The following is an 18,087-nucleotide window of genomic DNA, read 5'->3' on the forward strand; positions in this document are numbered from 1 at the left end:
GAGAAAGTAAATAGAGCTTTGCAGAGTGAAGGAGGAAAGAGACAATATAACCCCTTGTTTCAATAGGGAAGGAATTTTCTTAGGAGAAGCAGATTCTAATTAAAGGAACAGTAACATCAAATAATTAAAGTGTTTTAAAGGAAAGACAATATAATGTAGTGTTGCCCTGCACTAGTAAAACCGTGTTTACTTCAGAAAAACAACTGTAGTTTATATAAACAAGCTGCTGTGTAGCCACGGGGGCAGCCATTCAAGCACAGGATACACAGTAGATAGATAAGTACTACTATAGTTTATATAAACAAGCTGCTGTGTAGCCATGGGGACAGCCATTCAAGCACAGGATACTCTGTAGTTACCAGATGAGTTCTGCAGTATCCCATTGTATGCTCCTGTGCTTGAATGGCTGCCCCCATGGCTACACAGCAGCTTGTTTATATAAACTATAGTAGTACTTATCTGTTATCTACTGTGTATCCTGTGCTTGAATGGCTGCCCCCATGGCTACACAGCAGCTTGTTTATATAAACTATAGTAGTACTTACCTGTTATCTACTGTGTATCCTGAGCTTGAATGGCTGCCCCCATGGCTACACAGCAGCTTGTTTATATAAACTATAGTAGTACTTATCTGTTATCTACTGTGTATCCTGTGCTTGAATGGCTGCCCCCATGGCTACACAGCAGCTTGTTTATATAAACTATAGCAGAGTTTCTGAAGCAAACACACCAGTTTTACCAGTGTAGGGCAACAGTATATTAAATTTTCTAGGGATGCACCAAATACATTATTTTGGAATGGGCTGAACCGCGAATCCTTCGCGAAAGATTTGCCCGAAGACAAACCCTAATTTGCATATGTAAATTAGGGATGGGAAGGGGAAAACTTTTTTTACTTCCTTGTTTTGTGACAAAAATTCAAGTGATTGCCCTTCCTGCCCCTAATTTGCATATATACTAATTAGGATTCAGATTCGGTTTGGCCAGGCACAAGGATTTGGCCAAATTTGACACTAGGACAAACTGGGAGGGAGCAGCCATGTTGGTCAGAGCGCATGCGCATAACTTGCTTATGACATCACACGTATAAAGAGCAAGTTGCGGCATTTGCTCATTATGTACGTGTCCCAACAGTGACGCTGGCGCAAGACACATTAAAAAAAAAATAAATAAATAAAAAAAAAATGCTAGTTACCCCCAACTGGAGTGTGGGCTCTATTAACATGTGCCCTTTATAGGGGCTGTTCATCTTTAAATTTACTGTTAGTATGATGTAGAAAATGTGAGACACTCTGCAATTGGTTTTTGTTTTTTTATTTCTGGTTTTTGAGTTATTTAGCTTTTTATTCCAGTTTGCAGTCTTAGCAATTTAGTTGCCATGGTCCAAATTACCCTAGCAACCATTAACTGATGTAAACAAGAGACTGGAATATGAATAGGAGAGGCCTAAATAGAAAGATGAGAAATAAAAAGTAACAATACATTTGTAGCCTTACAGAGTATTTGTTTTTTTAGATGGGGTCAGTGACCTCCCATTTGAAAGCTGGAAAGAATCAGAAGGCAAAAATTTCAAAAACTATATTAAAAAAAAATAATGAAGACCAATTGAAAAGTTGCTTAGAGTTGGCCATTCTATAACATACTAAAAGTTACTTAAAGGAAAACTATCCCCCCAAAATGAACACTTAAGCAACAGATAGTTCATATCATATTAAGTGGCATATTAAATATATATTCCAGTTTGGTACGATTCTTTAAGTAAATATTGCCCTTTTACATTTCTTGCCTTGAGACACCATTTTGTGATGGTCTGTGTGCTGCCTCAGAGATCACCTGACCAGAAATACTGCAGCTCTAACTAACAGGAAGAAGTGTGGAAGCAAGAGACACAACTCTGTCTGTTAATTGGCTCATGTGACCTAACAAGTATGGTTTGTTGGTATGTTTGTGAGTACAGTGAATCCTACGATCCCAGGGGGCGGCCCTTATTTTTTAAAATGGCAATTTTCTATTTATGATTACCCAATGGCACATACTACTAGAAAAGTAGATTATGAAAATGGTTTATTTACATGAAGCAGGGTTTTACATAGGAGCTGTTTTATGCAATATCTTTTTATAGAGACCTACATTGTTTGGGGGGTATAGTTTTCCTTTAAACGTGAACCACCCCTTTAAGGAGCCTATGAATATATCCATTATGCTCTATATCACAGCCTATGCAACATTTTTATCCAAATGGAAATGGATTTGAGGCTTTTCTGCCTAGTTTGTGTAAAACTTAAATAGATGGAGTAGATGTGTTTTTATTGCTGAAAGTGTTTTCCCAGATTCCTGGAGGGACAATTTAAATAAGCCCCTGTCCCTCGCTCGAGTGTTCCAAGCTCACACTTGTGCTCAGATGCCCTGCTGAAATGCCCCGGCCCCCCGATTGCACACATAGAGCCCATCAATAATGTATGAAGTCAGGTCTAGATGAAGTCAAGCCAAGCGGAGAAAAAAGCCTGGACACGGCCTCGCTCTCCTCTCCTGTTGCCACCATGAATAATTCAGCAAGCAAAACCCAATTTGCTTACACTTAAATGAAGATTTCTGGCTAACTCCGTAGGGATGAGACTGGTTTCTGTGTAGCCTGATGAACTCAGGAACTGTGTGTCCATTAGATGATCGATGTAGCAAAGCTCAGGGCAAGGGAATTGGTATGGCTGCCGGCTAATGTAAGATGGGCCACTCTCTAATGGGCAATAACCTACTACACAAACACACATCAACCTACTTAGTTTCACTACACTTCCGTATTAACCCCCCAAACTACACTGAGCCACAGTAAGGCAGAAACACAGCTCAATACAGTGTATATATGTATATCTTTTACAAGTATAAACAATAACACAATGGATTATGTAACAATAGCAGGGGCAACCATACAGCAAACACTGCCCCCTAACATAAGGGAGAAATGCCAATTGCAGAGAAGGCCTCATACACAGCTGTAAGGAATGGCCGTCATGCAGCAGAAACATTTTATAAGCAATAAGATTGTAGAGTCATATGAAAAAGTTTGGGAACCCCTCTTAATTCCTTGGAGTTTTGTTCATCATTGGCTGATCTTTCAAAGTAGCAAAGTTTATTGGATTAACAGAAAACATGCATCATTACAATATTAGACAGGTGCATAAATTTGGACACCCCAACAGAGATATTACATCAATACTTAGTTACAAATGTAACAGCCTCTAGACGCCTCCTATAGCCTTTGATGAGTGTCTGGATTCTGGATGTGGCTATTTGTGACCATTGGTCCATACAAAATCTCTCCAGTTCAGTTAAATTTGATGGCTGCCGAGCATGGACAGTCTGCTTCAAATCATCCCATAGATTTTCCATGATATTCAAGTCGGGGGATTCCAGAATATTGGACTTGTCCCTCTGCATAAATGTCTTTGTAGATTTCAAAGTGTGTTTAGGGTCATTGTCTTGTTGGAATATCCAACCCCTGCAGCGGAACTTCAACTTTGTGACTGATGCTTGAACATTATCCTGAAGAATTTGTTCATATTGGGTTGAATTCATCCGACCCTCGACTTTAACAAGGGCCCCAGTAGTCCCTGAACTAGCCACACAGCCCCACAGCATGATGGGACCTCCACCAAATGTGACAGTCGGTAGCAGGTGTTTTTCCTGGTATGCCGTGTTCTTCTTCCGCCATGTAAAGTGCTTCTTGTTATAAGCAAATCATTTTTGTCTCATCAGTCCAAAGCACTTTGTTCCAAAATGACTGTGACTTGTCTAAATGAGCTTTTCCATACAACAAGTGACTGTTTGTGTTTGTGTGAGTGCAGAAAGGGCTTCTCATCCCCCTGCCATACACATGTTCTTTGTGCAAATTGTGCTGAATTGTAGAACGATGTACAGATACACCTGTATCTGCAGCAAGATGTTCTTGCAGGTCTTTGGAGGTGATCTTTGTGTTGTCTGTAACCATTCTCACAATCCTCCTCATATGCTGCTCCTGTATTTTTCTTGGCCTGCCAGACCTGGGTTTTACAGCAACTGTGCAAAATTACAATAGTACCTAAATTTTTGCACAACCAGTTTTTCACATTTGATTTAATTTCATACAACTGAATACTGCTTCACTAAAAATCTTTGTTCAGAAAACACCCCAGTACTCAGATGTTCCTGGGAAATAAAATACATACCACTGTTATCTTTTTTGTTGAAAGTGGAGTAAATTATTATGCAGGCTGAGAGGAGTTCCCAAACTTTTTCAAATTACTGTATATATAATTGAGTAAGTGACAACATATTAGTATAAGGAAAAATCTTCATGAATACAAACTCACATCTATGCAATATCGTTGCTAACTACAGGAATTCTGTGACTCTGAAGTTGATGACCTTACAATGGAACAGCAACAATGTGAGCCAATTGCATCTCACGCTTTTGTTTCCTTCATAACGGGCATTTGGGGTGCACTGAAGGAACAATACACAGCCCCCTGATACTCAGCCATAATTAAAATTGGATTTTTGGAGGGGTCCACTTTTTGGTTCTATGGGATCCGTTATGCAGAATACTTGGGTTCTGGGGTTTTCCGGGTAAGGGATTGTTCTGTAATATTGATCTCCATACCTCAAGTCTACCAAAAAAATCATTTAAACATTCATTAAACCCGCCTGGATTGTTTTGGCTCCTTGGATCAAGTACAAGGTACAGTTTTATTATTACAGTGAAAAATGAAATCATTTTTAAACATTTGCATTATTTGATTAAAATGGAGTCTATGGGAGAGGGACTTCAGAGCTTTCTGGATGATGGGTTTCCAGATAACAGATCCCATACCTGTATAAGTAATTGCACAGCATTGCTCTAACAGAAGAATATAGCTTATTATGGACACACTGCACTCTCTCTGGAGATAAATATATATATATATATATATATATATATATAGATATATATATAGATATATATATATATATATATATATATATATATATATAGATATATATATATATATATATATATATATATATATATATATATATATATATATTTATTATTTATACATCTGTCAATATGAGACAGAACACAAAGACTGGGAGTTGTCCCCATTCGACAATAAGTGCATGTAATTTAGCACATTTAATACAGCAGCTTGCATGAAACCTGCATGAAATATGGTGCTTTTGTCACAGTGCATGGAATACATTTGCTCTTTTAAGACATTCTTTTGAGCTGATCAAGGCTGTCTAGCTCTGTGGAAGGTGCCGTTTGCTCGAAGCACTGCCATTAATTGGATTGAAGTTGCACGAGCTGCTGGGAAAGGAAAAGCAGGATTCTGAATAACAAAGTCTGCGTTGTGTGCAGTCACACTGCTCTGGATGGCACAGTCCCTAAACACAGTCAAACTTCATCATTACTGGGGCATATTCCCATCATCCTGTCACCGCAGGAACATGAGATCTGTTTCAGAGAAAGATCTGACTGCACGCCTAAATTTTTCAAACTCCCCCTCCAGTGTGTCTGTTAGCAGCTGCCGTGTATATGTAAGGAAAATATAGCCTGTCTGATCTGAAGTATTTTATCTTAAAGGAAAACTATACCCCCAAAATGAATACTTAAAGCAACAGATAGTATATCATATAAAGTGACATATTAAAGAATCTTACCAAAAAGGAATATATACTTAAGTAAATATTGTCCTTTTACATCTCTTGCCTTGAGCCACCATTTCGTGATGGTCTGTGTGCTGCCTCAGAGATCACCTGACCAGAAATACTGCAGCTCTAACTGTAACAGGAAGAGATCACCTGCCCAGAAATACTGCAGCTCTAACTGTAACAGGAAGAGATCACCTGACCAGAAATACTGCAGCTCTAATTGTAACAGGAAGAGATCACCTGACCAGAAATACTGCAGCTCTAAAGCTGGCCATAGATGTAAAGATCCGATGTTACGAATCAAGTATTCGTACGATTTTCGGACGGTGTGTGGATCGGTCGTTTGGTCGATCGGACAGGTTAGAAAATTACTGTCGGCTGCCGATAATTTCTCTGCATGTATTGCCAATCATACGATTTTCAGTGTGAGACGGTCACTAGTTTTTGTCGGACATAACTATCATACGATTGCTGTCAGGGGCATAACATCAGCTGATCTGTTCTTTTCTACTTTATTTGATCTGAATGGTTAATGGAAGGTCGGGAGATGGGGAAGTCTGATCGTTCGAGGATTCGTACGATCGGATCTTTGCGTCTATGGAAAGCTTAACTGTAACAGGAAGAGATCACCTGACCAGAAATACTGCAGCTCTCACTGTAACAGGAAGAAGTGTTGAAGCAAAAGACAGAACTCTGTAAACTGGCTTATGTGACCTTCTGCTCCCCAGATAACAGACTTGGAGCCATCAGTAATACATGGTAACACCTCGCTGTCAGAACAAGTATTACCTGCTCGGCTGCATTCAGCCCAACAAACAAGCCTGTTCTGTCAACCCACTATGTGCCGAGAAAGCAGTCTGGCAACCAAACCCTCATGAGAAAAGTGCTGTGGACTCCCAGTTCTGTGCAGCCCAATCAGTTAGAATGGCAAGACATAAGGGCCACAGAACACTAATCAGTACTAATATAAATAGGAGAGGCCTGAATAGTAATAAAAAGTAGCAATAACAATACATTTGTAGCCTTACAGTGTATTCTTTTTTTGATGAGGTCAATGACCCCCATTTGAAAGCTGGAAAGAGTCAGAAGAAGGCAAATAATTCAAAAATTGTAAAAAAAAAAAAACATGAAAATAATGAAGGCCAATTGAAAAGCTGCTTAGAATTAGCCATTCTACAACATACTAAAAGTTTACATAAATGCGAACCACCTCTTTTAAAGAGGTGGTTTACTTTTAAAATAACTTAGTTGATGTAGAGAGTGATATTCTGAGGCAATTTGCAATTGGTTTTCATTATTTGTGGTTTTTGAGATATTTAAGTTTTCATTCAACAGCTCTCTGTAGTGAAATATATATATACCAATTGTAATTAATCCTTAGGTAGAAGGTATCCTGAGTTTTTATGACTCCTTCAAAGGAGCCCATCCTGTCTTGTAATAAAATGCAAAAATAAGATAAGAAATAGGTGGGACACATTCCAAGAGACTATCTGGAGAGGGTCTTTTACATTTCAAAGAGGAACTGTTTGTACAGTTGTTATTGGTAAAAGGGACATCTAAAGAAATTAGCTGTTTTTCCTGTTTAACTTGTCATCAGCCAATCAGAACCATTCCCCATTTGGGTCAATGGCCTAGAAACAGTATAACAATGGAATTGGTTTTTGGCTAAAGAAAGAAGAAGAAAGGGGAAGGAGAGGAGAAGAGATAAGGGAGCAGAGGAGAAGAGGAAGGAAAGAAGAGGGAGAGAGAGAAGGAAGGAAGTATAACCTGTGGGCACATTTTGAAAGATCTCGGTATCATTTGCTGTCTCTGGGCTGGATAATCTGAATAAATCGTTTCATCTCTGGGAACCTTGGTTGCATCTTTTACATGGCTGTGGTAAATTGCGGACTCTACATTTCTCATAACACTATACGGATAATATTGCGGAATACACAACACTCTCCAGTTTACAATTGCAGTAATCTGGTTGCTAGGGTCCAAATGACCCTAACAACAATGAATTGAATAAACAATTGGACTGTGAAAAGAAGAGGGGCTGAATATAAAGAGGAGTAATAGAAAGTAGCAATAAAAATGGGGAGGATGGGGGGGTAGTTTGCAAAAATATTTATCAGGGCTCAGTTGAGTGGGTCAACATTTTAGTGATAACCCACTAACCAGTAACCTCTAACCAGTAACCTCCCTTATGGATGCAAGTTGTACAAATGCCCAAATACTAGGGATGCACAGATTTGGCTAAATCCCTGAATTCTTTTGTGAAAGAGTCAGAAAAATACCAACTGAATCTGAATTTGCATATGCAAATTAGAGGCGGGAAAAGAAAACGTGGAAAAGAATGTTTTAATTCCTTGTTTTGAGACGAAAAGTCACTTGATTTCCCTTCCCACGCCTAATTTACATATGCAAATTAGGATTCAGTTCTGCCACACAAGGATTCTGCCGAATTCGAATCCTAATGGAAAAGGCTGAATACTGGCGAATCCCAAACCGAATCCTGGATTTGGTGCATCCCTACTAACCACAGAGCTGCTGCTGGTGCTGCTGAACAGAATACAAATACTTTGTAACCATTAAAAAAATAAAAGACAAATTGCTAATTGTCTTAGAATATCAAGTCATCTGGCAATTCAATAGTAGAAAATAATATTTTAGAATGCAGTTCTGCATGTATTTATGTATGTATGTATGTATGTATGTATGTATGTATGTATGTATGTATGTCATCCTCAGAATGCTGGGAGAATAAAGAAAAGGTGCTCTTCATACAGGGAGGCAGTGGCTGCAGGCAGTACTAGTGAGCAGTGCAGCACAGGCTTATTATACTGGTTAATTTATGGCTGTGATATCTCTGAGCAGGCAGCGGATACAGCAGGACTCCATACTGTATTGCTCTCAATTCTACAGAGATTTACTGATCCATGTAAGATTTCTGCTCCTCTAGAATCTCAATACAGTCGCATATCCTCACTCATTACTTATATATGCCTCTTCTAAATACTCATTCTAACTATGGAACGATTCCCTCTATACACACACATTCGAACTAGGGAACGATTCCCTCTATATACTATTAAGGCATGATTCCCTCTATATACACACACATTCTAACTAGGGAATGATTCCCTCTATATACTCATTCTAATTTGGGAACATACCCGCTATATACTCATTCGAATTAGGGAACATTACCCGCTATATACGCATTGTAACTAGGGAACGTTAACCGCTATATACTCATTCGAATTAGGGAACGTTACCCTGATATACTCATTCTAATTAGGGAATGATTCCCTCTATATACTCATTCTAATTAGGGAACGTTACCCTGATATACTCATTCTAATTAGGGAATGATTCCCTCTATATACTCATTCTAATTTGGGAACGTTACCCGCTATATACTCATTCTAATTATGGAACGTTACCCACTATATACTCATTCGAATTAGGGAGCGTTACACGCTATATACTCATTCGAATTAGGGAACGTTACCCGCTATATACTCATTCGAATTAGGGAACGTTACCCGCTATATACTCATTCTAATTATGGAATGATTCCCTCTATATACTCATTCTAACTAGGGAATGATTCCCTCTATATACTACCAAGGAATGATTCCTTCTATATACACATTCTAACTAGGGAATGATTCCCCTCTATATACTCATTTTAATTAGGGAACTTTACCCGCTATATACTCATTCTAATTCGGGAATGATTCCCTCTATATACACATTCTAACTAAGGAATGATTCCCCTTTATGTACTCATTCTAATTAGGGAATGATTTCCTCTATATACACATTCTAACTAGGGAATGATTCCCCTCTATATACACATTCTAACTAGGGAATGATTCCCCTCTATATACTCATTCTAATTAGGGAATAATTTCCTCTATATACACATTCTAATTAGGGAATGTTTCCCTCTATATACTCATTCTAATTAGGGAACATTACCCTGATATACTCATTGTAACTAGGGAACGTTACCCGCTATATACTCATTCGAATTAGGGAACGTTACCCTGATATATCATTCTAATTAGGGAACGTTACCCTGATATACTCATTTTAATTAGGGACTGATTCCATCCCGTCTATATACTCAAATAGGGAATAATTCCCTATATACTCATTCTAACTAGGGAAAGTTAGCCTCTATATACTCGTTCTAACGTGGAAATGATTGCCTCTAGTGATATGCGGGACTCGCAGAGTCTTTAGGCCTTCTTCTGCCCCACTTCCGCCTCAATTTATATACTCACACAGGCGCTGCTGCTTTTGTGATGTCACAGCGGGGCGGCATATAAAGAGGAGGAAGAGCCAGGTTAGGGTTGTGTGCAGGTGGAGAACCCGCACTTCACCAATTCCTTCTATATAGTCATTCTAACAATGTAATGCTACACTTTATCTAATCAAATCCACAGTGTTGAGAGAGACAGTGATTTAAAGAGATTTAAAGATATTATAAATCATTCCCATAAGTCACATACACAAGGGGCAGTTTTGTCAGAAGCCAATGAACCTGCCTGTTTGCACTTGAGGTGTAGGAGGAAACCGGGGTACTTGGAGAAACCAAAGGACTCGCTGCATAATGTGCCTGACTTGGAATGGAACACAGGACCCCAGCACTGCAAGTTGCCATCACTAAAACACCAGAGACGTCTCGATTGGAATGACTTCAAAAGCCGATATACAAATCACTTTATGAGCTGGTATATCTCACATCATTCCTCTCTTACCAATAGGCACAGAGTGTGAGCTCTGTGGGGGTCAGACAATAGGTTATAGCAGCGTGAAACAGTTCTCAGCCTTTACCTACCAAAATTCTGCCCATAACATTTGCGTTGGCCTTTGCAAAGTGCTGGATACAGTTGTGTAACTATAACAATACAATTAGATATTTAACATGGGGTGAGAGTGGAGCAAAGACAATAGGGGCCGGACACTAGTCAGTGGGATGTGAGAGAAATGTACAACAAGTGCTGTGTACAAGAGCCAAGGCAGGGCTCTAGGCCTCCGACTAAATAGAGAGAATAAAGAGAGAATAGGGAGTTGGAATTCCTGTCTGTCCTTCAGCTCCAGCACTTGCTCCCTCTTATCAACTGCTCACAGACCCACTGGCTGCTCCTGTCTATAGGGAGACGGGATCCTATTACACCAACTGGGCCTGCCTGGCAAAGGCTTTCTGCACCCATCTACTCTCCTTACAAACATTCCCTTGTGCCTACAGATAATCTTCACATTCCTGGGAAGCTTCAATGAGACACCAATAACAAAGCAAGAAATCAGTGCAAATCCATACACCTTAATAAATGGGTCTCTATTATGACTATAGTTAATATTAGTTATATAGTGCCAACATATTCCCCAGTGATGTACAGAGATTATACATCAATTACATCAGTCCCTGCCCCACTGAAGTTTACAATCTAAGGTACCCATCACATTGCCATCAGTCCCTGCCCACTGAAGCTTACACTCTAGGTACCTATCACATTCCCACTATGCCCCAGTGGAGCTTACAATCTAAGGTACCTATCAAATTCCCATCAGTCTCTGCCCCAGTGGAGCTTACAATCTAAGGTCCCTATAACATTCCCACCAGTCCCTGTCCAATGGAGCTTACAATCTAAGGTCCCTATCATAGACTCAGCAGTCCCTGCCCAAGTGGAGCTTACAATTTAAGGTCCCTATCACATTTCCACCAGTCCCTGCCCAAGTGAAGCTTACAATCCAAAGTCCCTATCACATTCCCATCAGTCTCTGCCACAGTAGAGCATACAATCTAAGGACCCTAGCACATTCCAATTAGTCTCTGTCCCAGTGAAGCTTACAATCGAAGGTCCCTACCATAGACCCACCAGTCCCTGCCCAAGTGAAGCTTACAATCCACGGTCCCTATCACATTTCCACTAGTCCCTGTCCAAGTGGAGCTTACAATCTAAAGTCCCTATCATAGACCCACCAGTCCCTGCCCAAGTGAAGCTTACAATCTAAGGTCCCTATCACATTTCCACTAGTCCCTGTCCCAGTGGAGCTTACAATCTAATGCACCTATCACAGTCACACACCAGGGGTAGTTTTATCAGGAGCCATTTAACCTGCCTGTTATGTATTTGAGGGGTGTGAGGAAACCAGGGTATCTGGGGGAACCCAAACCACACAGCAGGGGACCATACACACTTTTTGCCCAGGCTGGAACTGAACCCAAGACCCCAGTGCTGCAATGTCACCCACTGAATCACTGCACTGCCTTCAGTGAGGGCATAGAATAGAAGGGCACCCCCTGTTCTGACATCGACTAAATCAATAGGATTCATATAAACTGATTACAAGGTGGATTTCTTTGCAAAACTATATTTGCTTTCAGGTATAAAGTCCGGGTTATTGCATGGTGTTTGCTTGGCTATGGTGGCATTGCACAAACACCCACCTCATTGTTAGAATGATAGGACTTCCTCGTTTGCCTCTATGCAGTTTGCAATGTAATATGCTGCTAAGGGGTCACTGACCCTGGCAGGCAAAATGCTTTTGTAATGTGAGGCTGCTATTTCATTGTTACTTGGTATTACTTACACTGCTGTTCATTTACCAGCCTTTTATTCAGTCCAGCGGCCAGTTGCCAGGGTAAATTGGTCCCTAGCAACCACAGCAATTCCAAACTATTTATCTATGCCAAAATGTGAGACAGGCCCCACCACTTAAAGGGGTGGTTCACATTTAAGTTAACTTTTAGTATGTTATAGACAGGCCAATTCTAAGCAAATTTTCAACTGTTCTTCGTTACTTTTTATAGTTTTCCCCAGATTTTAAATGGGGGTCACTGACCCCATCTAAAAAAACAAATGCTCTGTAAGGCTCCAAATGTATTGTTATTGCTACTTTTTATTACTCATCTTTCTATTCAGGCCTCTCCTATTCATATCCCAGTCTCTTATTCAAATCACTGCATGGTTGGTAAAGTAATTTGGACCCTAGCAACCAGATGGCTGAAATTGCAAATTGTAGAGCTGCTGAATAAAAAGCTAAATAACTCAAAAACCACAAATAATAAAAAACCAATTGCAAATTGTCTCAGAATAGAACTCTCTACATAAGTGCTGTCCAACTTCTATGGTACCGAGGGCCGGAATCTACATGGTGGAGGGCCGATAACGGAAGCCAGTGTTAGCCACTCCCTGTTTTAGACCACACCCACTTTAAACCACACCCATGTTACCGCAAGACCATGTCCACATTAATAGCACACCAAAAAACAAAATGGTTGGTGCTCACTGCAGGGATCAGGGCCGGAACTAGGGGTAGGCAGAGTAGGCGGCTGTGTAGGGTGCCATCATTGAGGGGCACACTTTTTTCAAGTGTTTATTTAATAATTTGTTTCAGTAATCATGGTCACCCAGTTGGGTGGAATCCCCCTCCTTCACCTTCTCCCTCTTCTCGGCAAGTAATTGCTCCTTCTGTGCGGTGCAGTGCGATGTGCGTACACGCGTCAATGACATCACTGATGTGTTGGGTGACAGAGAGAGGCAGAGAGCTGGGGGGCTGCTTGGTGTGACTCTCACTGCTCTCAGACTTGCACAGTTACACTGAACTGAAGACTTTCTTTCTATTACTGTAAAGTGTGATGCTTCCTGCTGGCACAGCCAGGTACAGATTTGGGGGCCATATATTTGCTGTTGCTGCTGGGCGCTGGCACTGGTACATAAATACTTGGGGGCAATATGATGTGATCAGATTTATTTTTGCCTGCTGCTGACACAGGTAAAGATTGGGGGCAATATGATGGCTGATGGAAGGCTGTATGATGGAGGGCTGCTGAGCTTGCGGTTACAGGTATAGGGGGCAGTAATATAAATGAAAGTGTTGTACATTTTCTTGCTCTCTTTATTTAAAAACCATCATGGTAAGGAGGGACATGGTAATGCAGGACAGGGGGGCACTGAGTGAAGCTCTTGCCTAGGGGCCAAACTACCTTGTCCAACTGGCGGGCCGCCAGTTGGACAGCCCTGCTCTACATCATACTAAAAGGTGAGAATTTGGGACATACATCTTCACAGAAGCCTGCCGTTAACAATCAGGAAGAGACCTGGGGTGATGACCATGTTATGGAATTAAAACAATTTGGTACATAATGATTGACTAGTTCTACTGAAAAGCCCAGATGCACCCACCTACTCTAGCATGCATGGAAACTGGTAAGCTCTAATCATTTAAAAGGAATGGTTTATTTCTCCTTTATTTAGTTAGGTGACAAATTAATAGACAAGATGCTATTATGTTTCATAACAAAAATCTTCTGATTGTATAAAGAGGGTCTGAAAATATAAAGGCCCATACGTCATGTGATCCATGGATCCGATGGATTGGTACAACCTAGCTAAACCTCAATAGTAATCGGATCCTGCAAGACTGCTCCTGCCCCAAGTAGGGACAGATATACAAACCACAGCTAACACTGCTCATGACACCTGTACATGGTGTAACACCTATAAAAGGCTGCAACACGGAACAAAACTTACATCTGTCTGACAGTTCTTTTTCATTTGCTCTGAAGCATTAAACAGCTTGTTTCCTTATCACTTGCCTGGGCAGAATGACATATTTGCAGCTGTACACTGTAACCCACATTTTATGGGGACAACTCTGTATTAACTAGGGATGCACCGATTCCACTATTTTGGATTCGGCCGAACCTACTATTTTGGAAGATTCAGCCGGATACCGAACCTAATTTGCATATGCCTATGCTGCCATAGTTTTATGGGATCTCTCTGTACAGACTATGAGCAAATTTAGGGGATTGTTCCTGCTGAATTGTGCTTAGTACAGGGAATACCTATGCTGCCATAGTTTTATGGGATCTCTCTGTACAGACTATGAGCAAATTTAGGGGCTGTTCCTGCTGAATTGTGCTTAGTACAGGGAATACCTATGCTGCCATAGTTTTATGGGATCTCTCTGTACAGACTATGAGCAAACTTAGGGGCTGTTCCTGCTGAATTGTGCTTAGTACAGGGAATATCTATGCTGCCATAGTTTTATGGGATCTCTCTGTACAGACTATGAGCAAACTTAGGGACTGTTCCTGCTGAATTGTGCTTAGTACGAATACCTATGCTGCCATAGTTTTATGGGATCTCTCTGTACAGACTATGAGCAAACTTAGGGGTCTGTTCCTGCTGAATTGTGCTTAGTGCAGGAAATACCTATGCTGCCATAGTTTTATGGGATCTCTCTGTACAGACTATGAGCAATGAGGTTATATGAGGACTATGAGATATTTACCAATTTATTTGTGAGTTTCTCAGACTAATATTCTCCTTACAGTAACCAATACATTAATGTGCAAGTCTCTGACATTTTCTTGTTTAGTACTTTGACCTCCTATAAAAAAAAAAACAAAAAAAAAAAACTTTGAGGGTTTATAAATAGGCCCCTAACTGTTCGACACCTCCAGCACCACAACAGATTTGGGGGCCTAAAGCTGCTGGGAGTTGTAGCCTGGAATGCAGCATCCTTGCTCACTTTAGAAACTATTGTGGATAACCCTTGTTTGCAAGTGCAAAGTAGTAACCCCTTACAGGACAAATTACGAATCGAATTAAATCAAAGATCAGCAGCCTATTTAAATGTGGAGTGGTGCCGACAGCTTCCACTGTGCCTCTCCCTGCAGAATTGATCTTTTCCTTTGCATTCAGACTCCCAAAGCCCTGAGCTCTGATTTATGCAATGAGAGATGAGAGGAGACCATTGCCATGTCACCTGCTAAACTTGATTTCTAAATGCAGCGGCAGCAGCAGGATAAAGGAGAACTGAGAATCTGATGGGCACAACTCTTGCATACATTCCCTTTGTGTCTGACACTCAGCATTACATCACAATCTGCTATACCCAGCTCTCAGCTCCTACACTAACAGCATCACTACACAAGAAATCATCAGGACTGTATATAAATGGCCTGTTCCAGGTCCCTATGCAGCAACAGCAGCCAGTCAGTATATCCTACAATGTACAGGAGACTGGGCCTATAATAGAGCAAAGTGTATTCAGTCCGGCTGCAGCAAATATGGAATCTTATAATGTGAACAAAGTGTAAATTATATTACGTAAGGCACCTGTATATCTCTTTATAAAACTCCATACTGACCTACTGAGTGATACATTTAAACAGGAAAACATAGTGTGTGCCACCAAAGCAAACACATGGCAGACCTCAGTATGAAATTAAACTGGATACAATACAATGGGTATTCAATCTGTGCAGAAAAATATTCATCATAATCCCAATCCCACTTTATTAGATTGGAAAAAGACAGTTCAATGCCATTTTGAGTTTTACAGCCCTTAGGGCTTCAGGGTGCCGACAATAGGCTTTAGGGGCTTAAACCTTGGGTGACAAAGAAGGCACTTATGGGTTTAACAGGAGGATGTTAAGGATAGGGATAAGTGAGTCATATAATTTAAGGGTTTAAACACAAGGTGTCAGGGAAAGGGTGTATCTGAAGGGATTCATAGAATATAGGGAGTTTCAGGAAAGGACTAGCAATGTGGGCTCTGGTGAATGGAAGAGGGGCTGCTGTAAAATGTAATAGAAAATCACTATTTAGTGTGTTGGTGGGGGGATGTTTGGGTCTCTGTGTGTTTGGAATGCCAGGGCCTATTTGGACTCCAGTCCAGATACAATACAATGAGGGGGGAATATAAAGATACGAGGGGGGGAATATAAAGATACGAGGGGGGGAATATAAAGATACGAGGGGGGGAATATAAAGATACGAGGGGGGGAATATAAAGATACGAGGGGGGGAATATAAAGATACGAGGGGGGAATATAAAGATACGAGGGGGGGGAATATAAAGATACGAGGGGGACGAGGGGGGAATATAATGATACGAGGGGGGGAATATAATGATACGAGGGGGGGAATATAATGATATGAGAGGGAATATAATGATATGAGGGTGAATATAATGATATGAGGGGGGAATATAATGATATGAGGGGGGAATATAATGATATGAGGGGGAATATAATGATATGAGAGGGAATATAATGATATGAGAGGGAATATAATGATATGAGAGGGAATATAATGATATGAGGGTGAATATAATGATATGAGGGGGGAATATAATGATATGAGGGGGGAACATAATGATATGAGGGGGAATATAATGATATGAGGGGGAATATAATGATATGAGGGTGAATATAATGATATGAGGGTGAATATAATGATATGAGGGGGGAATATAATGATATGAGGGGGATATAATGATATGAGAGGGAATATTATGAGGGGAAAGAGAATCTAATGAGAGGAGATACAGACTATAATGGGGGAGTGTGTATGTGGCAGATTATATGAGGTAAATACAGACATAACATGAGAGGATGAGGTGCAGACTATGAAGGAATATGAGGAGACATTTCTTACCGCTCTGTTCCCCCAGGAAGACCAGTTTGAATTTCCTCAGCGGGTTCCCGAAGTCTCCTCCCGCGGACATGGTGCCGGGAGCCCGGGGTCCTCGATCCGGTTAGAGATTATAGAATTACGTGGACAAGGCGGAAGGGCCGCTCCCTCTGGCTGCACTGATACACAGCACGGATGGGAGCCGAGAAATTACGTGTGGGGCGCTCTTGGGACCGGGGACAGCGAGCGATTCGGCTGAGGAGAGGCTGCAGCTTCCCGTGACCACTCACACACACCTGATAGTCAAGCCCCACCCTGTCTCACAGACCTGCGACTGCGTACCAAACCCAACCCTCAGGGACACGCTCACACACTAATATGGCAGGCGTTGTCACTATGCCAACTGGATATATGAGCCAATCAGTAGCAGGGAAAACTATCAAATCAGGAAATACAGGGTGGGGCTTGTAAGGGTTGTTAAGAACGCCATTTGGTGTGTGGCAAAACAATTACCGGAAGCTCCCGATAGCCTTAACAGTCAGCGATAACGTCCCGCTTCCAACCTGTCAACCCTATGGGACGCCACAACCAATATGGATCTTTCTTACCTCAACCCAACAACGCAAATGGGCGTGCCAACAAGACCCAACTTTGAGTAAACGGCTGTAATTGTATGTACCTATAGGCATTACCCAGCCAATGGGGAAGCACCAAACTGAGGCAGCGTTTTTAGCCGCTGAGGTGGAGCCTGCGTGGCAGTTTGGTTGCAGCGCGCATTGCGGACGCCACGTTACTTAGTTAGCGTGACTTCCGGCTGACGTAATGGAGAACTCTGCACCCTGTATTACCTTCCTCAGCAGCCGTCCTGGGCAAAGGTCACGTGTGTGCGACGCTCCTGTGGTGAACTTTGATTTAGAAATCCCAGCGTCCTCTGCGCGCCAAAGTTGTAGTTCAGTGAAACTAGAGAATGGCAATAAAGTATTAAGCTGCA

General features: G+C 41.2%; 1 protein-coding gene across 2 annotated transcripts in view; it reads right to left on the reverse strand.

Annotated features, from left to right (window-relative positions):
• rab6a.S (RAB6A, member RAS oncogene family S homeolog) overlaps nucleotides 1-17,842 on the reverse strand; it is a 37,748-nt gene extending 19,906 nt beyond the window's left edge. The window contains exon 1 of one of the 2 annotated variants that reach the window (XM_041580875.1): nucleotides 17,121-17,842. In XM_041580875.1, coding sequence (XP_041436809.1) covers nucleotides 17,121-17,190 — 70 coding nt within the window. In that variant the 5' untranslated portion in view covers nucleotides 17,191-17,842. 2 annotated transcript variants of the gene reach the window in all.
• Between the last annotated feature and the right edge of the window lie 245 nt (nucleotides 17,843-18,087).

This window comes from Xenopus laevis, chromosome 2L (assembly GCF_017654675.1).
Source record: "Xenopus laevis strain J_2021 chromosome 2L, Xenopus_laevis_v10.1, whole genome shotgun sequence".
Classification (NCBI taxonomy): Eukaryota; Metazoa; Chordata; class Amphibia; order Anura; family Pipidae; genus Xenopus; species Xenopus laevis.